This window comes from Trachurus trachurus, assembly GCF_905171665.1.
Source record: "Trachurus trachurus genome assembly, chromosome: 20".
Taxonomy (NCBI): Eukaryota; Metazoa; Chordata; class Actinopteri; order Carangiformes; family Carangidae; genus Trachurus; species Trachurus trachurus.
Window position 1 is genome coordinate 12,860,341 of NC_139911.1, and position 23,344 is coordinate 12,883,684.

The 23,344-nt window shown below is 44.6% G+C and overlaps 5 protein-coding genes across 5 annotated transcripts in view; 3 read left to right on the forward strand and 2 right to left on the reverse strand.

Annotated features, from left to right (window-relative positions):
• The window catches only part of LOC311003711 (histone H2B 1/2-like), a 43,491-nt gene that overhangs the window by 2,263 nt on the left and 17,884 nt on the right, over nucleotides 1-23,344 (forward strand). The window lies entirely within an intron of this gene.
• On the forward strand, nucleotides 736-1,341 carry LOC311003693 (histone H1-like; the record flags this gene model as incomplete). Its single annotated transcript, XM_083995505.1, has 1 exon — nucleotides 736-1,341. The coding sequence occupies one exon, from the start codon at nucleotides 736-738 to the stop codon at nucleotides 1,339-1,341; it is 606 nt and encodes a 201-aa protein (XP_083851631.1).
• LOC311003707 (histone H2A-like) lies at nucleotides 3,059-3,442 on the reverse strand (the record flags this gene model as incomplete). Its single annotated transcript, XM_083995519.1, has 1 exon — nucleotides 3,059-3,442. The coding sequence occupies one exon, from the start codon at nucleotides 3,440-3,442 to the stop codon at nucleotides 3,059-3,061; it is 384 nt and encodes a 127-aa protein (XP_083851645.1).
• LOC311003703 (histone H3.2) lies at nucleotides 3,805-4,215 on the forward strand (the record flags this gene model as incomplete). Its single annotated transcript, XM_083995515.1, has 1 exon — nucleotides 3,805-4,215. One exon carries the CDS (start codon nucleotides 3,805-3,807, stop codon nucleotides 4,213-4,215), a length of 411 nt encoding a protein of 136 aa, XP_083851641.1.
• On the reverse strand, nucleotides 22,199-22,573 carry LOC311003716 (histone H2B 1/2-like; the record flags this gene model as incomplete). Its single annotated transcript, XM_083995528.1, has 1 exon — nucleotides 22,199-22,573. The coding sequence occupies one exon, from the start codon at nucleotides 22,571-22,573 to the stop codon at nucleotides 22,199-22,201; it is 375 nt and encodes a 124-aa protein (XP_083851654.1).

Sequence of the window (23,344 nt, forward strand, 5' to 3'; positions counted from 1 at the left end):
ACTAATAATAGGCTGCTCTACATGGCCCATGTCCTATTTGTTTTTATGACAACTATTCTCAGCATTTATCTGTAATGGATGTCAAGTCATAGAAAACCTGCACGCTGATTCATTTATTCTGGTAGATTTTTAACAATATTAATTTCTAAACGTGATCAATTATATGGTATCCTCATAATTAAATGTTCATAGCTTGAGGTTTTGGTTTCAGTCGAGCTGGGCCATCAGCAGTGTGTTTGCTGCTAAGAGAAGAACTCAAATTTACAATATACTGAACATCAGTGGGAGGTAATTTTTAATCAGGATCTCTGAATAAACATGTTGACGAGCTAGAAAAGTAGTTTTGGTGAAATTGTGGTACATTTTATATGGTTTTAGAAGATATAAAAGTGGGGAAAGTCACTGAGCTGCGGTGTCCGACGAGGTGATCAGCTGAGGTTTAGAGGCTCCACAAACAAAACCCAGAGACAATCAGAGCTCCTCGTGACTTGAATATGAAGAGAATAAAGTCCGCTATCGGCTCAGTTTTCCAGCAGTCTTCAGTAACTACCCCAACGTGATTTTTGAGGCTTTTTTGAGCGACGAGAAAACACAAAGTGTCCCTGTGTCGAGGCTGCACAGAGGAGCCTCGACTAGACTGAGTCTCCACGGTTCTCATGGTGTGTTTAAGTACCGCCTCCTGCTCCGGGATTCCCAACACTTCACTCAGTGAATCCAAGCCGTACAGAGAAAACAATGGCAGAAGTTGCTCCAGCTCCAGCCGCCGCCCCGGCCAAAGCGGCCAAGAAGAAGGTCGTCAAGCCCAAGAAAGTCGGTCCCAGCGTCAGCGAGCTCATCGTGAAGGCTGTCGGTGCCTCCAAGGAGCGCAGCGGTGTGTCTTTGGCCGCTATGAAGAAAGCTCTGGCTGCAGGAGGCTACGATGTGGAGAAGAACAAGGTCCGCGTTAAGACCGCGCTCAAGAGCCTGGTGACCAAGGGCACTCTGGTCCAGACCAAGGGAACCGGAGCGTCCGGCTCCTTCAAGATGAACAAGAAGGCCGAGCCCAAAGCCAAGAAGCCCGCAGTCAAGAAGGCCGCTCCTAAAGCCAAGAAGCCCGCAGCTAAGAAACCCGCAGCGGCCAAGAAGCCCAAGAAGGTGGTGGCAGCCAAGAAGCCAGCGGCTAAGAAGTCCCCCAAGAAGGCCAAGAAGCCAGCAGCTGCTCCCAAGAAAGCAGCTAAGAGCCCCAAGAAGGCAACCAAGAGCCCCAAGAAGGTGGTCAAGAAGGCTCCTGCTGCCAAGAAGTCCCCCGCTAAGAAGGTGGCCAAGCCTAAGGCCAAGAAGGCAGCACCCAAGAAGAAGTGAGCTGTTGTTCCTCAGACACCTCAAAAACATATCAAACGGCTCTTTTAAGAGCCAAACACATTTCTCTAAAAGAGCTGACTCCTATTAGGCCTAATATAATTCTTTGAGATGTTGACACTAAACAATTGATCAATGGCGGAGTGAAAGGTGCTTTAACTTTGTTGCACTAAACTAAATATATTGTGGCTACAGGGACAAATCATTTTTTTTAATAGCATAAAGTAATTTGTAATATAAACAAACCTGCTTTACTGACTTGCAGTAAAAAATAAATTCAAGATCAGGGAAATACTCGAATTGAATGAACTTAAAGTGCTAACAGAAACTTTGCATCCTGTGGAAAATAGGATATTAGAGTCAAAAGTAATAAAAAATTAACCATTCAATGCAAAGATGTAAGAATCAAATAGTTAAGTTTACTCACACTACAATCAACCTACTCAATGTGATTTTTTTTTTTTTTTTTTACACATAAAGATAACGTGATAAATCTAGTTGAACATTACTGTAAAACAAAACAAGATTTCCACATGGGTCTGTGACATTTGCAACTAATTGCATGTTTCACAGTGGTTTCAAATTAAATGTTTGTGGGAATAATGGAGCCGCCTCATTAAGACAAGGATGGATCTGTTTATTTATTCATTGTATAAATCGGGGTTATTAGTTGACTAACATTAAAATCTAGCAGTGAAAAAATAATTTTGTAAATCGAAATGAAAGTAAAAATGACTTCTAAAAAGGTAAAAAGAAACACAAATATGGAAGTCCATCTTCAGAGGTCTCAGAGAGGCTTTCTCCTAATTCCTGAAAAATTAAGACTAAATAAAAACTAATCATTTCTTCAAAAAAAATAAAATAAAACTGCTTCATAACTTGAACTAATTAAAACTGAACTGAACTGAAATAAAAACTATAACAGCCTTGGTATAAATACAAGGTAGGATAATGGGATACTAATCTAAGATATTTGGAGTAGTAGCATGTTGTGACTGAATGTTTGTTTGTGGTACATGACATTAATCACATGGATCATATCAGGTTCAGATCAGGGAGCGTGATGCAGGTGCGTTTATGGACGACTCCGCAGGTAGGCTACAGTAGCCTACAGGAGGGAGAATGAACCGTGGTGTGGGACAGAAGTCCTATGACATGCACTGTTTTATGTTTGTAGCTGAACACTGTTCATGAAATATTTAGCACTGGTTTATAATTATAAAGCTTACTGGTGGTGCTCTAGAGGTATTTTATTCCTTGCAGTAAAATACCCACGTTTTATAATCTGGACCACAACAAGTCAACAACAATGTAAGACCAAAAAGTCGATGTGATTTTATGATTTAAAATTAGCCCAACTTAAATTTCTAAACAAATATAGATGTACCACAGTCCTGTATTTTGTTGCCACCTTCAACCAGGGTACATAATAACTTTATAGTAGCCTAACTTAGTCCAATAGTGTAGCCTCATCTTTGATCTGTTAATCGATGTTATCGTTTATGTATCAATTCACCATCACTTCCTTTAGCGAAACTCCCTCAAAATAAATACCTAAAATAATAGGCATTACATTATGAGATTATATGTAGCCAAGATGATACGTAGCTACAGCATGAAAAAAGATAAATAAATAACTGGTAATAGGAATTTCGCTCTTTTAGATTAGAGTATGTGGCTCTTAAAAGAGCCTTTGTGCTGGTGGTGTCCAGGAAGAAGTTTACTTCTTGGCGGGCTTCTCGGTCTTCTTGGGCAGGAGAACAGCCTGGATGTTGGGCAGCACACCACCCTGGGCGATGGTGACTCCTCCCAGCAGCTTGTTGAGCTCCTCGTCGTTGCGGACGGCCAGCTGCAGGTGACGGGGGATGATCCTGGTCTTCTTGTTGTCGCGGGCAGCGTTTCCAGCCAACTCGAGGATCTCAGCGGTCAGGTACTCGAGCACAGCCGCCAGGTAGACGGGAGCACCAGCCCCCACACGCTGAGCATAGTTTCCTTTACGGAGATGCCTGTGGACACGACCCACTGGGAACTGGAGCCCAGCACGGGAGGAGCGGGTCTTTGCCTTTGCTCTGGCCTTTCCCCCGGTCTTTCCTCTTCCACTCATGGTTGATTGGTCTCTTTAGTCTGACTACAAAGAAATGTGTGGCTCCACAGCTCAACTGTGTCTTATATGAGCGCAGGAGCGGGACACTTTGTGCCGGACCAACCAGAGAGAGGCTCCAGCAGCGGCTTCCTGCTCTGGGTTTGTCCGGGCTTTTTCAAAGCTCTTTCCTCCAATGAGCAGCAGAGACTCGGGCGGCGGGTTGGTCCTGTGGGCGGCGCTGAGCTCCAGCAGGAGCCCCTCACCAATCACCAGCCACAGACGTCGAGCAGCGTCACTGCGTCCCAGCCGGTCTCAGGCTTTAAGAGCCGAGTGCCGCGGCGGTTCATCACATTTTTCTCCAGTTTAGAGAAAGACACAGTGAAATGGCAAGAACCAAGCAGACCGCTCGTAAGTCCACCGGAGGCAAAGCCCCCAGGAAGCAGCTGGCCACCAAGGCTGCCCGTAAGAGCGCCCCGGCCACCGGCGGCGTCAAGAAGCCTCACCGTTACAGGCCCGGTACCGTGGCTCTCCGTGAGATCCGTCGTTACCAGAAATCCACCGAGCTGCTCATCCGCAAGCTGCCCTTCCAGCGCCTGGTGCGTGAAATCGCCCAGGACTTCAAGACCGACCTGCGTTTCCAGAGCTCCGCCGTCATGGCTCTGCAGGAGGCCAGCGAGGCTTACCTGGTGGGTCTGTTCGAGGACACCAACCTGTGCGCCATCCACGCCAAGAGGGTCACCATCATGCCCAAAGACATCCAGCTGGCCCGCCGCATCCGTGGAGAGAGAGCTTAAACCAGACAGCTGCTCCACTAAAACAACAACAACGGCTCTTTTAAGAGCCACTTCACACTAAACTCGAGAGCAATGACCCATGACCTGTGCCAATAGGCTACATATATGATATAATAATTACTATAAACCATTTATACCAAGGTTAAGAATTTCAAAGCAATTTTGTCTTTTTAACAATACAAGATACAACTTTTTTAATTGCTTGTGTCCCAAACCTCTGCTTTCTTTTATGAATGAAGCAAACTACACCATGTCTCAAGGCATCTTTATTATGTCCTTGAAACATGAATACATTTACATAGGGATGAATAGCTGATGTCATGACATCGGGTAATGGTTATCATCAATGTTCCCTCTAATTGTCAAAACTCCTGAGCAGAAATTCAACTCCCCTGATGACCTGCTTGAGCGACTGTGAGCGACAGCTTAAGCGTACACAGTAGCTTCCACATGCTGGTGCTATGGCCTCACCTCTCCAACTCCAAATATCAATACAATTGGCTATTATGATTAATAACATTATTTTGACAACATTACCTAGGCTACTCCATATCTAGGTCAGTTACAGTAATTGATAACAAAATACAATATTGTTTTGGCAAAATGGATTTTGCATTTATTGCCATATGAACAATATGAAAAAAATAACTAACATCAAGCTGGTGTCATCAACTCTAGGCACAGAAGCATTCTTGATATGAACAGTAATAATAATTCTCAAGCAAAAACTTAAATCGTAGTTGCACTACAGACCACGGTTAAAGGAGATATCAGTGAAATGTTTTTGTTAATATAAGTCCTAATTAGTCATATTTTCCGTCAGCAATCACTTACATAGAGTGTTTCGACCGGAACACGAGTCTCTCCGTCACTCTGCTCTGCTGTAACCCGAGGAGAAAACATTTTTTCTGGGATACAAGTGTTATCCAATGAGGAGAGAGAACGGCATGAAGGGCTGTGTGTGCAGCCAAGGGATGCGCGTGAATGTGGTGACGTAGCACGAGGACCAATTGATGCCTGACAAGGGCGGGGGCTGCTAACTCATGGTGCGTTCAAAGAAACTCGTACTTTGTGTTTTTCCTTCCTGTGAAGTCATACCAGTTCGATCTGGTACGAGTTCACGGGTCGGAAGTTACGAGTGGCCGTTATAGGGAACTTTCACAGACAACAGGATGGTAAAAACACGAGCTACGGGTTACCTGGAACGCTACCAAGTCGTAGTTGTGACTTGAAGCTGTAACTTACGGTTTCAAAAGCCTGCCTTGAACGCAGCATTAGCCGAAACGGCCGTGAAGCTGATATCTGCTTTAAGGTCATAAATTTCTCAATTCGAAGCGCACATTACGGCAAAATAAACAGTAAACTAGTCGGGGATATTTGAGTGTGCAACTTTTTTTGTCTTCTGGGCAAAGAGGTTAGCCTGGCTCTCGCCAGAACCTTGTAGTTCCGCAAAGCTCCACCAGAGGCGCTATGCTCAGCTTCACACAAGGGTCTGGACTCGAGGCCAATGCAAACTTCTTCCCCGGAGCAAAAAATAATGAACCAATCAGGATCGCCGGGCGGGACTTTCTGAGGTGTGACGTAGCGCTGAAGCGACTGTTTGAGTCAAACAACAATGGCGGCTCGCAGTGAGTGGCTGAAGTAGCACGTCATTCAAGATAACGGACAAGTGGTTTATCCAATCACATACAAGATTTTTTTTACAAGGCCCCGCCTTCTGAAATTAATCGCCTATGGAGCAGTCCCAGACCCTTGTGTGGAGCTCAGCGTAGCTTTGCGGAACTACAAGGGTCTGACGAGAGTCAGGCTACAAAGAGGTGGGGAGCAGTGCGCAATTGCACAGTAAAACACCTTAGAGGGAACAGTGGTTATCATCATACGAAAATATGAAAGCTCAGAGGGCTTTAATTCTGAAATTCCACATCAGATTGGCCTGATTCTTTTGGGGTGTCATCCTGAGGTCTAGTACTATCAGGCGAAAGTGGAACGGTCCAGTAAAACAAACAAACAAACAAACAAACAAACAAACAAACCAATGAATCCTACTGTAGCCTATATAGTAGGCTACAATCAAAATTAAAAGTTCAAAGGGCTTTTATCTAAATGTTTCCATCAAAACCTCCATATAGACCGGTTCTGAAATGAAATATTTCTGATTACGATTAATACAAATTGTCTTCAGCATATAGGCCTAAGGAAAAGGAGGAAGACATGTGAGTTTAAACTTGTTTATTGCTAAGCTGATGTAGTCCATGCCACACTGTGCCACAGTAGCCTACACAATAGGGATGTGGAGATTCACCGATTCATATCGGTGGTCCGATATAAACGTATGCGATGCGACTGCACCGGTAGATTCAGGCTACATCGGACATAATTTATGGTTGAATTTGCGATGCATCTCTTCTAGCCTTCTACATCGGTAAATTCCATGGTTAAATCGATCATTTCATTTTCCGAGGCAACCTGAATGCACCACCGCAAAAGCCGTGCGCAGCCTCCTGCCCCTGACAGCAGCAGCAGCAGCAGCAGCTGTAGTCAGAGCTGCCAAGAAAAGTAAACAGTCCGAGTGAGGCGGTGGGTCAATACTCGGCCGTCAGCGGCAAGGGGGCAGTTGTCGGTCTGAGAAGTGAAGCTCACTTCCGCATTCAAAAAACTGCAATCCCCCCGGCTGTCGCTGGGGGCTGGCTCCAGAAGGGAGCAACTCCAATTGAGCCCCATGTTAAAATAGCCGATTTTACAGCTTAAAAAAACATATTTACAGCCTGGTACATTTTATTTTTTTGGTCTCAATCGATAGTTTCTACCCCCGCACACACTCTGAGGGGGGTGAATTTTTTTTAAACTCTACCGTTTTACTGTTATTAGGTTTAAAGTTCTGGCCAATTAGGGCGCAGAACCGTTGAGTGACAGGTCCGGCGACCGCTGCTACGAGGCCAGTGGGCGGGCTCTCGGCCGGCCAACGGCCGCACCGCTCCAAATATGGCAAGTAGAATCCAACATGGCGCGGTTCAAACCCCCGTAGTAGCGGCACAAAACAGACTCCCCCAAACCAATGGGTGACGTCACGGACGCTACGTCCATTCTTTTTACAGTCTATGGTCAGCGGCTGTAACTAGGAGAAGGGCTGTGGTAGTGGCTCTGGTTGTAGTGAGCTGGGAAGCGGTGGTAGCCGCGGATGCTAACCGCTAGTTAGCGGTAGCGGTTAGCATCCGGGACAGCTTGCAGGGCTAGTACAGTAACGTTAGCTCTCCTACTCTGCTGCTGCACGCAGCTACACCTGAGCTTTGTCACTGGCTGGAGAGAAAACACCAACTCTCCACCCAGAAATGTCCTGTGCACAACAAAACATCTGTGACTTGTCTCTTTTAAGTTGTTTTGTGAAGCACTTTGTAAACTTGTGTTTTTAAAGGTGCTATATAAATAAAGTTATTATTATTATAATATAGGAAAAGACCAAACTGCAGAGGTGCCACCACACAAGACTAGCCCATATGATTATGCTGGATTTCATTTCTACCATTTATTTCCTCTAGACTGTACCTTTCAAATATGATTTACTGGTTTTCCCTGTAAAAATTAACCAAATATAGGCTACATGCCTCAAATTGATACAGAGAGTAAAGCAGAATGGTATTGAGGTAATAAACTTGATGTGGGAAGAAACTCTCATATCACAACTGTATCAAACATCATATCAAACCGAATCTCTTTGTAATTAAGTCATATCGTTATCAAATCGCATTTGAATCGCATCGCATCGTGAACAGGAGTGAATCGTATCGCATCGTATCGACAGGAGCTTCAGTGTATCGTTAATGTATCGTATCGGTGGCAGCGTATCGAGATGCGTATCGAATCGGCCTCAGTGGTGGAGATATACAACCCTACTACACAAGCATTAACACACCAGCACACCCCTCAGTGCGGACAGCACGGATAAGTGGCACGAGATCCTTCTCTGTTCCAAGGCACGAGTTAATAGGCTACTCCTAAGGAGGAGAATTACACTCAAAAAACGTCATACACACGTCATGTTACAGAGGGCAGGGACGATAATTACGCATTGTAAAAAGTCCCAACAGAGGTAACAGGCTGTGTGATAAACACATATCCATCGCAGAGATTGTATGCGCGGAGTATGGTCTCACTGGTTGCTGGCCGTGCTCAGCACTACGTGAGACAGGGAGGTCTCAGACACATCACGGAGGTAAAACCGCGTAAAAGCGCACGGTGAAGCCCAAGAGGCTGCCGCGCAGATGTCCGCTACAGCCACGCCTCTGAGGAGGGCTGTGGATGAGGACATAGCTCTGGTTGAATGGGCATGGATGCCAGGCGGGGGATCCCGGCCTGATGTGACGTATGCCTGTGAAATGACGTCACATAACCAGTGGGACAAACGCTGCTTCGTCAGGGGTTGTCCCTGGGAGTGCTCTCTGTAGTGAACAAACAGCTGTTTGAGGGTCGCTGTGAGACAGAGCGCGCAGAGCCGGTGTAATGACTCCTCTCCTTCACCCACGTGAGGAGGGGGGAAAAAACCTTCCAGTGTGATAACCCTCGATCTGAACGAGCTAGTTATGACTTTAGGCATGAATGAGGGATTCGGTCTCAGTGTGGCTGCGCTCCCGTCTGCTCTGATGACGAGACAGGACGGGGAGACAGAGAGGGCACATAAATCACTCACTCTCTTAGCTGAGCACAGGGCTAAGAGGATCGCAGTCTTCAGAGACAGATGTTTGAGAGGGGCTCGAAAGGAGGCTCTCCCAGAGCGCGTAACACCAAGGAGAGATCCCATTGTGGAGCCAGGGGACGCGTAACGGGCCTCTGACGGAAACGCTTAAGCAGAGGATGTGAGAACACCGATCTCTCACCAAAACCTTCATGACAGGAAGAAATAGCAGCAGCATATGTCTTCACTGTAGAGAGAGCCAGATTCCTGTCCACCAAGAGCTGGAGGAATGTCAATATCTGAGGCAGAGCGCACGATGTCGGATCAATGGATTTCTCCACACACCAGCTTTCTCCACACACCAGCGCTGAAACGCAGACCATTTAGCTGCGTAACAGGCTGTAGTAGAGGGAGCTCTCGCACCCTGGATGGTGCGGACCACTGCAGGGGCCAGGCCCGTAGCGGTTGGCCTATTACCGGGAAGTGTAGGATCGCTCCCCCCATCTGTGAGAGCGCGTCTCTGTGTCAGGGCAGGCTCCACGGTTCCCCAGCCAACAGCTGTACCATGAGGGGAAACCATGACGCGCGTGTGCGCTCCGGAGCTATCAGAATGACCGCAGAGAGGCAGGGATGGTGTGTTAGCAGATGTGCTGGTGTTAGAGCCAGCAGATCTGCTACTCATAAAGACATGAGCGAGTGAGCGCACAGCCTCAGCATGTGCGGCGCTGTGAGACTCCGCTGCAGCGGAGGAGAATGTGTGGGGAAAATGTGTTGTGCAAACAGTGGCCAAATGTTCAGTGGAAACAGGGGCGAACTGCTGGGTGGGATTCTGCTCGTTACCAACAGGTTCGTGGCTCTTAAAAGAGCCGTTGGTGTCGGCAGAAGCCGGAGAAGAACACACATTCCCCGCATCATGTCAGAATCGGCGCTGCTTCTGCGGGGGTCCCTGGTCAGCTGGGCGCCTCGCTCTCCCTCGCCAGGGGCCGTGGGACCGCTGGGGACGATGAGAGGACCTGTTACCCGACGTCAGCCTTCTCAAGCGGTCACTCTCCTCGCTGGCAGCCTGGAGGTGTGCAGTGGCGCTTTGGCCAAATAGTCCATCGGGGCTGATTGGACCATTCAGCAGCTCTCTCCGGACGGAGACCGGGATGTCGGAGGTGTGAAGCCACATGTTCCTCTGCAGCATGGTGAGCCAGGCCATGACGCGGGCTTGGGCGGCGGTCACAGTGGTGTTCAGAGCCACGATCGCTGCCACCGCTTGCCGGACGTCAGCAGCCACCTCTGGAGTCCACGGCTGCTCTGTCATCGCTGCAACGGAGCAGGAGAGCAGGACGGCGTTGTTGGCAGCGGCCAGAGACTGAGCAGCGCACTGGTGAGCCTGGTCAGTGAGCCGGGCTGTGAACTGGTCACGGGGAGAAGGTGGCGTGGGCTTCCTGCTGCCGAAGAACATGGCGTTGGGCAGGAGGACGGCGGCCAGGCTGCTCTCTAGCGGCGGCACAGAGGGGAACCCGGATGCTGTTTGTCCCTCCACTCTGCAGAACCCTTCAAAGCGAGCAACCGGCGATTTCAGTTTGCCCGGGCCGGCGAGGGCCAGGTCGATGAAGGGCCGGAGTTCCTGGACTTGAGGCCACAAGGGGGGGCGTGGCCGAGTACCAGTACCAGTTATTATTGAAGAATATAATTTATTATTTAATCAAAAAACTTGCATGGAGTGCTGCATGGGTATCAGTTGTCTTTGTCTCTTGTCTCTACCATCTGGTGCTCTTCAGTGTGAGGATCCAAATACTGGGTGGTAGCGGGAACTGAGGAACTCAGAGTAGGAAGGTGATTTTAAAAATCCTTTATTGCAGCATGGCCAAACAAATTGCTAACTATTTCACAGACGTTACTTCAGGTTGCAAATATGATATCAAATCATTCATAAACTGTAACACTACGTTTGTTGTATACAGACTGGAATGCCCGTGTGGCCGGTTTTATGTTGGGAGAACGAAGCGTAAACTTAAGGTACGACTAGCTGAGCATAAACATGCCATTAGGACAGGTAACCCCCAATATCCTATGGCTCTACACTGTAACGAGGCCAGCCACAGTTGTAATACCTTGAAGATCTCAGGTATAGAGCACATTGCCAGTTCAGTAAGGGGGGGAGACAGGTTAAAAAGGCTCTTACAGAGGGAATAATTTTGGATATATACTCTGAAAGCTACACAGTATCCAGGCCTAAATGGTGAACTTGACTTCTCCCCTTTTCTTTGATCTAGTCAGGATCCAGCTCCTAATATGTGTCTTCCTTCAGCTTCCTGAATGAGAAACCCCTGTTAATTAACCTGATGATAATGTTAATTAACCTGATTATTTATAATGTTTGAAATGTTCTCTATTGTTGATTGCTTGTATTTTGTGTTATTCTCCTTTCATGTCTGTTTAGATGTGGATGTGTATTGTATTCTGCTGATTGGCATCGCATGTGCTTCGCGTTGGCTTGGTTTTAATTTGTTTGGCCATGCTGCAATAAAGGCTTTTTAAAATCACCTTCCTACTCTGAGTGCCTCAGTTCCCGCTACCACCCATCATTTATTATTTGTTTATTTTTTCCACAATCAGGTCATAAACATGAGGTGCATTTTTACCATGGTCCCGTCTCAACCATACCCCATACGTGTACAGTTGAGACGGTACCTTGATACAGTTGAGACACCATTGAAAACCATTGATGATGACTGAACATCAATTGTAAATGCAATAAACTTAAAAAAAAAAAAAAAAAAAGAAGACAATTTGACAGGATATTTCAAAATAAATGTATTCCTCTTCATCAAAAACAATGGAATATTATAGCTTGTGTTCTGCCCCTTGGGCCTGTGAGCTGGTGGGCACGTTATCAGCTCTGTGTTGCAAAGTTCTGATAACACCAAGCTTATGTTCCAGAGGGTGGTGAGAGTCAAAAAGTAGATATTGGTCTGTATGTGTGGGTTTTCTGTATACCCCAATCTGGAGGCTCCTGTCCTTTTTCATATGGACGTCACAATCTAAGAAAGGCAGACTATTGTCCTTGACATCCTCTCTGGTGAACTTGATGTTTTTGTCCACTGAGTTAATGTGTTCGGTAAAAGCTTGCACTTCTTTGGTTTTGATTTTAACCCATGTGTCGTCCACATACCTGAACCAGTGGCTTGGTGTTGTTCCTTTAAAGGAGTTCAAAGCCTTGTTCTCTACCTCCTCCATGTATAGATTTGCCACAATAGGGGATACTGGTGAACCCATGGCACAGCCGTGTTTTTGTTTGCCGTTGAACTGGAAGTATGTGGTGTTCAGGCACAAATCCAGAAGCTGGCAAATATGTTCGGGTTTGAGTTTTGTTCGGTTTTGCAGGGAGTTGTCTTGTGTGAGTCGTTCTCTTACTGTGGCCGAAGCCTCCATAGTTGGAATACAGGTAAAAAGAGAAGTCATATTGTAGGATACCATAGTGTCATCTGGTTCCACTTTTATGTCCCGGACTTTACCCACAAAGTCTATAGAGTTTTGGATGTGGTGTGGGGTGTTTCCCACCAAAGGAGCCAAGATATTGGCTATGTGTTTGGCTATGTTGTAAGTGACCGAGTTTATGCTGCTGACAATGGGCCTGAGCGGGGACCCTTCTTTATGGATTTTGGGGAGTCCATATAGGCATGGGATTGAATCCTGGTGATAAAGCCGGTAGTATTGTGTTTTGTCAATGACCCCTTCTTTTTGTAATTGTTGTAGACATTCTATCACCTTCTTTTTATAGCCACTGGTCGGGTCTCGTTTCAGAGTTTCATAAGTGTTAGAGTCGCTGAGTAGTGTAGATATCTTAGCCTGGCCTAGTCAGTTTTGAGCACAACTGTGCATCTACCCTTGTCTGCTGGGAGGATTGTAATGTTTTGGTCTTTGCTCAAAGCCGTCACTGTTTTCCTCTCCTCAAAAGTGAGGTTAGAGGGGGGGGACCTTAGCCTCGGCCACCGCCGCTGACACTTTTAACCTTAGCTGATCCGCCTCAGTTCCGGTTAAGTTGTTTTTCCTTATAGCAGATTCTGTAGCTGTAATCAAATCCACTATAGGTAGCTCTTTCGGTGCCATGGCGAAATTCAAGCCCTTGGCTAGGACCTCTTTCTCAGGTTGGGTGAGTTCTCTGTCAGACAAATTCTTAACCCATCTGTTTTGTGTTTCTTTCTGTGCTGAATGGTCAGTTTTTTGCCTCCGTGTGAGTATTTCTGTGTTATTGTCAACATGTCGAGATTGTAAATTGTGGAATTTCTTGGTTTGTCTCTCTTTGCTTTTGTTATGTTGTGATAGTTGTGCCTTTTGGGTGAAATCCACAACTTTCTCCATGATGGAGCCAGTGTGGTGACTATTCAAAAAACAAAACTTGTCACCTGATGGTGGTTTGGGATGGTTCTTAACTCGATTCCAGAGTGAATAAAAAAGAAAGGTTGCGAAGGTTATGATGTCTTTGGGTGAGGTTCCCGTTTATTTCAACAAAAAGGATAAGGCAAGTTGACAAACAAAAAGCTTCTATTGATTCTCTGGCTGTCGTGTAAAACTGTGTCTTTCCCACCACCACTCAACTCAAACTAATCAGCTCTCCTGATCTCAAACAGCTGGGGCAGCTGCTGGGGTAAAAGAAAGGAACTCAAACAATACTGCACCCTTGTGGAAAAGTAAATACCTACACAACATAAAAAATGGCTCCTACACACCGGCCCCATAATTGTGTTGGTGTGCACTACAATTATAAACATATTTCAAAAGGAGCCAAAAAGGGTGTGTGTGTGTGTGTGTGTGTGTGTGTGTGTGTGTGTGTGTGTGTGTGTGTGTGTGTGTGTGTGTGTGTGTGTGTGTGTGTGTGTGTGTGTGTGTGTGTGTGTGTGTGCAAATCTTCTTCTTCTTTCAGAAGTCAGTGTCCATAAATCAAATCTTCTTTCTTTCAGAAGTCAATCCATATTTCAGATCTTCTCTCTTTCAGAAGTCAATCCATATTTCAGTCTTTAATAATCTTTATGTCTCCAATAGCATGCAGAGCTTGGTGACAGGCCTCTCCAGAAAGCCTGTCTTGGTCTTCAGCTGAACTGACCGGACAACACCTCTCCTGTCTGGAAAGGTTTTGGTCACTTTACCCATCAGCCATGAACTTCTTGGAGCAGAAGGGTCCATGATAACAACAACGTCGTCCACAGAAAAATTCCTTCGTGGCTTTGTCCACTTTTGTCTTTCTTGGAGCAATGGAAGATACTCCCTTACCCACCGCTTCCAAAATAAATCTGACAGATACTGTACTACCTGTCTCCATCTTCGTTTGATGTATATATCACTATCATCAAAAAGTCCAGGAGGAAGAAGGGGTTTGGCCTTCAACAGAAGAATGTGGTTGGGTGTAAGTGTTTCCAGGTCATTAGGGTCATCGGATAGTTTGGTTATTGGGCGACTGTTGAGAATGGCTTCAATTTCACAAAGAATAGTGCAAAAGCTCTCATCATCCATGGTTTGCTGTTTGACAATGGAATACAGCACCTTTCTTATGAGGCGAATGATCCGCTCCCATGTTCCACCGTAGTGAGATCCAGCAGGAGGGTTGAATGTCCATGCTATTCCTCTTTTTACCAAAGCACTTTGAATTTTGTTGTGATCCAGGGCTCTAAGAGCTTCCCTTAGCTCTCTTTCAGCTCCAACAAAATTGGTGCCGTTGTCTGACCTGAGGTTGGAGATTTGCCCACGTCGACACATGAACCGTCGGATGGCATTTATGCATGAATCTGTTGTCAGTGAGTGGGCTGCTTCAAGGTGTACTGCCCGGCTGGTCATGCATGTGAAGATTACGCCATACCTTTTGACCATGCTGCGACCTCTTTTGATGTCAATAGGGCCGAAATAATCCACGCCTGTATTAGTAAACGGTGGCAAGTCTGGCAGGAGTCTTTCAGCTGGAAGGTCAGACATTTTCTGTTCTCCAACTCTCCCTTGAAGACGACGACAGGTAACACAATCAGCAATGATTTTTCTGCAGGCTGAGTTTGCATTTGTTATCCAGTAGGTTTTTCGAAGTGTAGATATCATATGATTACGTCCAGCGTGACCCACTTGCTTGTGAATATGTTGTAAGATAAGTTTGGATATGTATTGATCTTTAGACAGAATTATTGGATGTTTTACTGTTTCAGGCATGGATGCTTTTCTCAGGCGGCCTCCTACTCTCAACAGCCCATCTTGGAGTATGGGATCCAACCTGTAGATGTCACTGTTGGTTGGCACAGATGATGCTCCTTTCTCCAAGAGGGAGATTTCCCTGTGAAATCTTTGCTGTTGGCAGAGGCGTGCAATTTCCAGTTCTGCATTATGTAAGTCATCCCGTGTCAATGGTTGAACATTTATCTTTGCTTTGTGTTGATGTCCTTTGTTGCATGTTTTACCTTTTTTCCTTAGCTGTTGAAGCAGGTCTTTAAACTTCAAAAACCAGGCGACTGAAGTTTTGAGTTTTTCCCAGTCTGAAAAATAGGTCAGAAGCTTGTTCATAGTATTGGATGCATCATCAACAACACAAGCATTAACTGTGAGGTCTTGTTTGACCTCGGGGTCATCCAAGCTGACGGCAGGTTTGTTTACCTCCTGTTTTGGCCAGGTCCTTTCCTCAGTCAGCAGAAACTCTGGTCCTTTGAGCCAACGTTCACATTTCAGAAAATCATCAGCTGACAGTCCTCTTGAAGCCTCATCAGCGGGGTTCTGTTTAGAGCCTATGTACCTCCACTGGGCCACCTCTGTAGCTTCTCTTATGACAGCCACTCTGTTCGCTACAAATGTGTGGAATCTCTTTGTTTCACTTGAAATGTAATTAAGCACAGTCGTGCTGTCGGTCCAGAACACTGACTGGTCCAATTCCAGTTGAAGCTCCTTTGTAATCATCTTGTCCAGTCTGACAGCTAATACAGCAGCTGTGAGTTCAAGCCTTGGTATTGTGGTTTGTTTCATGGGGGCGACTCTGGACTTTCCAACCATGAAAGCAATGTTAACTTCATCAGAGATGCCTTTCAATCTCAGATAAGAAACAGCGCCATATCCACACTCACTAGCATCTGAGAAGTGATGCAGCTGTGCATTGCTTACCTTTCCAAAGTTCTTCGGCTTGATACACCGTTCCACCTTTAACAGTGACAATTTATGCAGATTTGTCAGCCACTGTGTCCACTTCTGCAGAAAGGTTTGTGGTATTGTGTCATCCCAACCAATTTTTCTTTTGCACAGCTCTTGTAGCATCAGCTTGGGAGGCAGTGTGAATGGTGACAAGAAACCAAGAGGGTCATAGATAGAATTAACCACTGACAAGATTCCACGGCGGGTACATGGACGATTTTCCAGTGCAATCTTGAACATGAACATGTCTGTTTCTGCACACCAGTGCAATCCAAGAGCTCTTTCAACAGGTAAGTTGTCTTTATCCAAATTGAGCTCTTTGGTTGCTTTGGAACGATTTTCTTCAGGGATGCTGGCAAGAACTGCTCGACTGTTGCTCATCCACTTTGAGAGCCGAAAGCCTCCTTTGGCACATGCAGCAGTGAGATCTTGTACCATTTGCAAAGCTTCCTCTTCTGAAGACACAGACTTTAAACAATCGTCCACGTAAAAATTTTGCTTGATGGTCTGTAACACTTTGTCACTGTAATGAGCCGTGTTGTCATCAGCAACTCTCTTTAACGCATAATTGGCGCAGCTCGGTGATGAAGTTGCTCCAAATATATGAACTTTCATTCTGAAGTCCACCAACGGTTGCATTACATTTCCATTATGCCACCACAAAAATCTGAGAAAATCAACATGTTTCTGAGAAACTTGGACTTGGTGAAACATAGCTTGAACATCAGTCATGATGGCAACTGCTTCTTGCCTAAATCTCAGAAGAACACCAAAGAGGGAATTTGTGAGGTCAGGACCTTGTAACAGCTGGCTGTTCAAAGATGTGCCTTTGAAACTTGCTCCACAGTCGAATACAACTCTCAGGGTTTTCTTCTTGGGATGATACACCCCATGATGTGGTATGTACCAGATTTTACCTTCAGTTCCGTTCAGTTGCTGTTGAGGCACCTGCTCCGCATAGCCACTTTTAATAACATCATTAAGGAAGTGCACATACTCCTGATGATACTCTTTGTTCCTCTGAAACTTTCTTTTCAAACTCATGACTCGTTGTTCAGCAATGCATCGATTGTTTGGCATTATGACATCATCAACCTTAAAAGGTAAGTCAACACAATAATGGTTGTTTTCAAGACAAATTGTTTTTTCCATAATGTGGAGAAACCTCATATCTTCTCTTGACATTAAAATGTCATCACATGACCTTTCATTGAAGTCTTGGTTGTATTGTGTGATTAACAACTGTTCCACTTTATCAATGGAGATCCTATTGACAGTGACAGTAGGGCAGCCATTCTTCCCTGTATCACTTCCACTTCCTTTAAGTGGGCCGTTCACCACCCACCCCAATAGGGTCCGAACAGCATAGGGTCCATCATTACAGCTGTTAATGATTTCCCAAGGCTCCAAAAGCTTTGAGGCATTTGTGCCAATCAACAAATCCACTCCAACTTCAAGCTCAGGAACTTTAATCTTTCGCAGGTAAGGCCATCTTCTGAGATCCTTTTCTGTCGCAATATTGTTTCTTGGAACTGGCATGGTTTGTTGAGTGTAAACCTCAGGTAGATCTAGAAACCTGTTGTCATCATAACCAGCTACTTCCAGTCCAGTCAGAACATGAGTCTTTACAGTATGTGCTTGTCCCATAGTTTGCAGGAAGATGTGTGTTTGGATACTGTCCATGTTCAGCTGTCTCATCAGGCGTTCTGTACAAAAGGTAGCTGAGCTTCCTGGATCAAGGAAAGCGTAAGTGGTCAAAATTTTGTTTCCATTCTTAACCTTTACCTGTACAGGTACAATTGAGAGAACACATTTCTGTGTACCGGCCCCAGTGTGAGCACAGGTCTGCTGAGGGACAACAGTGTTGTTTGACTGTTCAAATGTTCTGAATTTAGCTGGATTGTGAAGCATTGTAGGATGTCTGAAGTTACATACATCACATGTTAGACGTTTTTTGCAGCTCTTGCTGATATGACCTGGTTTTAGACAACCAAAACAAACACCACTTTGCCTTAAAAGATCAAGTTTCTCGCGATGCACTTTGTTCTTAAGATATACACAATCTTCTATTGCGTGATCCTCTTTACATATGCAACATGATTTAGTCTTGCTTTTTGAGAGAGAAAAGGCATGGTAGAGCGGTGTTTCTGCAGACCTTATACCTGCTGAAGTGCTTACAGCTGCCACAGTTGCTGGATTTTTATTCCTGGGTGAAAATCTTGGGGGAGCTTTTCCTTTAAGTGTAGCAGTTTGTGTGTCTTGTAGGTTACCAAAGACAGGATCAGAGACAATTTTGATCTGATGCTCCAGAAAGTTGACCAAATCAGAGAACAAAACTCTACTTCCTCGTCTCTCCTGTAGGTCACAAACAGCTGCTCTCCACCTTTCTCTTAATTTGTAGGGCAGTTTCATCACAAGCTGTTTCAGGTTTGATGGTACATTCATTTCTGCCATATATTGTAGACTTTCCATCATGTTACAACATCCTCTCAAGAACAACATGTATGTTTGAAGAGCGCCAACATCTTCAGCTTTTATTGGTGGCCAACTTAAAGCTTTTTCCATGTAAGCTGCCCCAATCTTCATTTCATTGCCGAAGTGTTCCTTTAACAAATACTTGGCTCTGTGATAGCCTTGATCATTTGGCATGCGATAGCAGCTTCTGACCAGTTCTCTAGGCTGCCCCCTGGTGTGCTGTTCTAGGTAGTACAAGCAGCCCTGGAGATTATTGATTTTTCTTTCAACCCCCTGCTCAAAGGCCATGATAAAAGATCCATACTGTAGAGGGTCACCATCAAATATGGGTATTGCTCGAGGTGGAAGAGATGCTGAGTGTTGTTGTTGAACCAGCTGAGCAGTGATTTCTGTTTGTCGCTGCATAATGTTGCCAATGTCCTGTATTTTATTTTCATTTGTGTTCATTTGTGGTGTGGTACAAACATTGCTTGACCTGTGACCTTGCAGTGAATTGAAGACAGTTGTATGGCCTCCTGGTGGTCTTTGTAGGGATTGCATGGGTTGTAGTGAAGTGAGGTTTTCCCATGGTTGTGTTTGGGCAGATTTTCTTTCCATAGGGCGTGCATCATGCAGGTGTGAGGGTGGTTGCTGTGAGGGTGGTTGTTGCACTGGTTCTGACTTTGACCTTTGTGACATTTCCATTTTTGATTTTGTCTTTTCTGTTCTGCATGCAGCTTTTCCTCTTGAGCCTCCAGTGCATGTTTCTTCTCCAGAGCAGCCATGTGTTGGATTAGTGCTGCCTTTTCAGCTTTTGCTCGTAAGCATGCAGAGCTTGTGATGGAAGATTTAGACGAAGATTTAGACTTAGATGAGACCCGTGTTTTTCCAAGGGGGGAAACATTTGAAATACTATCATTGGGTTGAATCTCATCCTCCTGGTCAACATTTGGTTGAATCTCATCCTCCTGAAGTACAGACTCTTTGTCACAATGTGTTAGAGCATCCTTCAACCATTTATACACATCACACATGAATTTTTCATTTGCTTTAAATTTCTGTTCAAACCATGTTTGCTGCCTTTTATATTCTTCTTCAGGCAGTGGCATTTCCATCAATGCATCATGAGTTTCAGCAGCAGCATCACACAGCTTATTAAACTCCTTTAACAGGTTTTCAACATTGCTCAAAGAATCAGTTGTTATTTTGACAGATAACAGATCATCAATCTGCAACTTGATTTTGGATGCTTGATTCAAGGTTAACTTCCGGTTCTTTTGTAGGTTTTCGATTAGAAATGAAACACCTTTTGCAGTTAATTTTCTCTCTCTTTTTGCAACATCACTTTTTACAGCACGTTCTTCAAGTTTTGCAACATCACTTTTTGCAGTTGCAACATCACTTTTTGCAACACACTCCTCAAGAATAACATTTTCAACATCAGCATTTTTCTCCATTTCCACACTGTCAGTATGTCAACATGTGACGTCAGCAGGACAATAGCAGTCATTCACAGGTGATGATCATTTTCCTCCATTTTCCAATTAGCTTTCCATTTTCATTACTTTTTCCATTCATCAACATCCATGACATCCAGTTCCAAAATCCAATGCATCAACACAGTCCAGTTCCATTAAATCACTCAAACAGGCTCAGTTTCTTTGTTCGTGCAGTTTTATTGTCTGCTGTTTCCTTTACCTTTCTCATCTGGCTCTGTCTGGTGAAGGGGTTGCAAGCTCCATGGCCTCCTCTTGATCCACACAGAAGCCTCTTTCCATCCAAGGCAAAGCTCTTTACTTGTCCTCCATCCAGGGCAAACAGTTTTTACTTGTGTGGTGACTATTCAAAAAACAAAACTTGTCACCTGATGGTGGTTTGGGATGGTTCTTAACTCGATTCCAGAGTGAATAAAAAAGAAAGGTTGCGAAGGTTATGATGTCTTTGGGTGAGGTTCCCGTTTATTTCAACAAAAAGGATAAGGCAAGTTGACAAACAAAAAGCTTCTATTGATTCTCTGGCTGTCGTGTAAAAACTGTGTCTTTCCCACCACCACTCAACTCAAACTGATCAGCTCTCCTGATCTCAAACAGCTGGGGCAGCTGCTGGGGTAAAAGAAAGGAACTCAAACAATACTGCACCCTTGTGGAAAAGTAAATACCTACACAACATAAAAAATGGCTCCTACAGCCAGGTAGGAGTGTTTTCAGTTTAAGCAGTGAGTGGTCAGTTTTCTCTTTTAGCCCCTCGATAGTGAAGTTGACCTGTCTTATTCGTTCGTTAAGGAGTTGGTTTTGAGCCTTTTCCATGATTTTCTCCACTCTATGCCCTCTCATAGTGGAATTTAAGTGTAGGCTAGTTGGTGTAAGCCTTTGTTGTCTGCATCTCAGACTGAACCGTAGGTGGTTCCTGTAATCTGCAATTTTCCGAGCCAAACTTTCATGTTCCCGCACCATTCTAAAGGTAGCCAACCCAAATTGTTCTGCAATAAATTAAATAGTGAGTCTCCACAACAGATAGTTGGACCAGTCCCAGCCTGATCAGTTGTGTACATGAACTGATGAAGCCTCTTGGATGAGAGGTGAACCGTCTTCCTAGACAAATAACTAAGTCCAGTTGCTTTCGATTTAACCTCCTTTGAAATACTATGACCTGGGCAAATGAGAATATGCACCGGCATAAAACAAAATGTTGCAGGAAAGAGAGAAGAGATGAATTTGGCAGCTGGGTCTGAGACTGATTAGCATGGGAAGTAAATGTGATGACTGTGCTGAAGGAAAAATTTGGTGTAGACCAGAGAGAGAAAGACTTTTTTGTTTTATTATTTCTGTGTTGTACATTGATGATTCTTCATACTTTTATTGGATGCTTACCATTCTTGGTACTGGATGTAGTAGCACATAATGTAAACTGTTCTGATAACTGTTTTTTTATTCTTCGTTACAGAACACACACACCCACACTTACATCAGCAATAAAGGAAATAGGAACATTTTCTAACCAATGTCCCCAGCGGCCACAAGTGATTAAATCCATTATACCATACAGTTATTATTACACAAGATATTATTGATTAGTGCTTCTCTTGCAACCACATCACTACCGAGACAGTTGTACCTATAGTAGCCTATTAATTATCCACACACACTAATGAGGTGAGGATCTTTGCTTTAGATGAAGTGTGTGGCTCTTTTTTTTTTTTTTTTTTTACTTTATCTGGACGATGTTTATAAAGGAATGAAAGGGCCAAAGTTTTAATGGTCATTTTTTATGCAAATACTGTATTATTGTTATTCTTGATTAGTTTAGTGATAGTGAATACATTTATTGATTAACTTTGTTTACAGTGTTAATGTTGGCAACAGTATAACTTGTGGCCTATTGAAGAAACAGCTTCCATCAGTAGGCGACACAAGAACCATCGTTCAACAGAGGACCGCTACAAGCACTTCCATAAACTTCCCACACTTCCACAGCAAGTGTGAAATATTAATTGGCTGCATTGTTGCTCTGGTGATAACTATATTGGCGACAGTAACTGATGCCATTTGTCGCATTGTCTAGATTTATTGATGGTTTCATTATGGTCACACGTGGATGCAACTGTCAGATAATGTTTGCGATTAATTAAAGGATTAAAAAGGATATTTTGCACTAGTAGATGAAGTGTGTGGCTCTGAAAAGAGCCTTTGGGTCGGGTGGAAACAGCAGAGCTGTTTACTTGGAGCTGGTGTACTTGGTGACGGCCTTGGTGCCCTCGGACACGGCGTGCTTGGCCAGCTCCCCGGGCAGCAGCAGCCTGACGGCGGTCTGGATCTCCCTGGAGGTGATGGTGGAGCGCTTGTTGTAGTGAGCCAGACGAGAGGCCTCGGCAGCGATGCGCTCGAAGATGTCCGAGACAAACGAGTTCATGATGCTCATGGCCTTGGACGAGATGCCGGTGTCGGGGTGGACCTGCTTGAGCACCTTGTACACGTAGATGGCGTAGCTCTCCTTCCTGGTCTTTCTCCTCTTCTTGCCGCCCTTCCCGGCGGTCTTAGTGACGGCTTTCTTGGAGCCCTTCTTGGGCGCGGACTTCGCTGGTTCAGGCATGTTGATCAGAGGATCGTACAAACCACAATGCTGACGGGAGGGAGGCGACTGGATTTATACAAGCTGTATGCAAATGAGGCTGTGAGGCCCCCCTCCTGTGATTGGCTGGACTGCCGAGTAAGGTTGAGGGAGTGGAGCGGACTTTTCGTTTTAATACAAAGTCTGGACAATTTATGCACAGAAAAAGCGGGTACATATGATATGGGCCATTTAATGACAATACAATCATTTCATAAGGAGAATAATAGGTTTAGGATTTTTTTTGTAGCCTATATTGTATTGTAGTGACAGTAACTGGCTTTGTCAAAGTTGGGCTATATCCATCCTAGCTACAACACAGTCTGCTAAACATTTATACAGGTCAAACTGCTCTTTCCATCAATTATTATTCATCCAACAAACTAATTAATTAATTAACCGAGCAGATATAGGCTAACAAAAACTCAAACACATTTCTTGTTTTTTTTTTTTTTTTTTTGGCACACTTTCATGACATCAAGAGGAACTGAAAAATTATATTATAGATCACTTATTAATTTGACTATAGGTTGTAGCTATTGTTTTTACTATATTCCCTTTGTCCCTGGGCCAGATTTGTGACATTCAATCCCTCCTAATGTTGAATTTAAATTGTGATCTAATAGTAACTTTATAGACAAGTGGTAGGCTACCTAAATCCCTATTTTAATGAAATGTATCATGTGTTGTAAGCTATGTTAGTGTTTTATGTCCCTTGGGGTCTCAGTCATTTCCACCACATGCCACAAAATG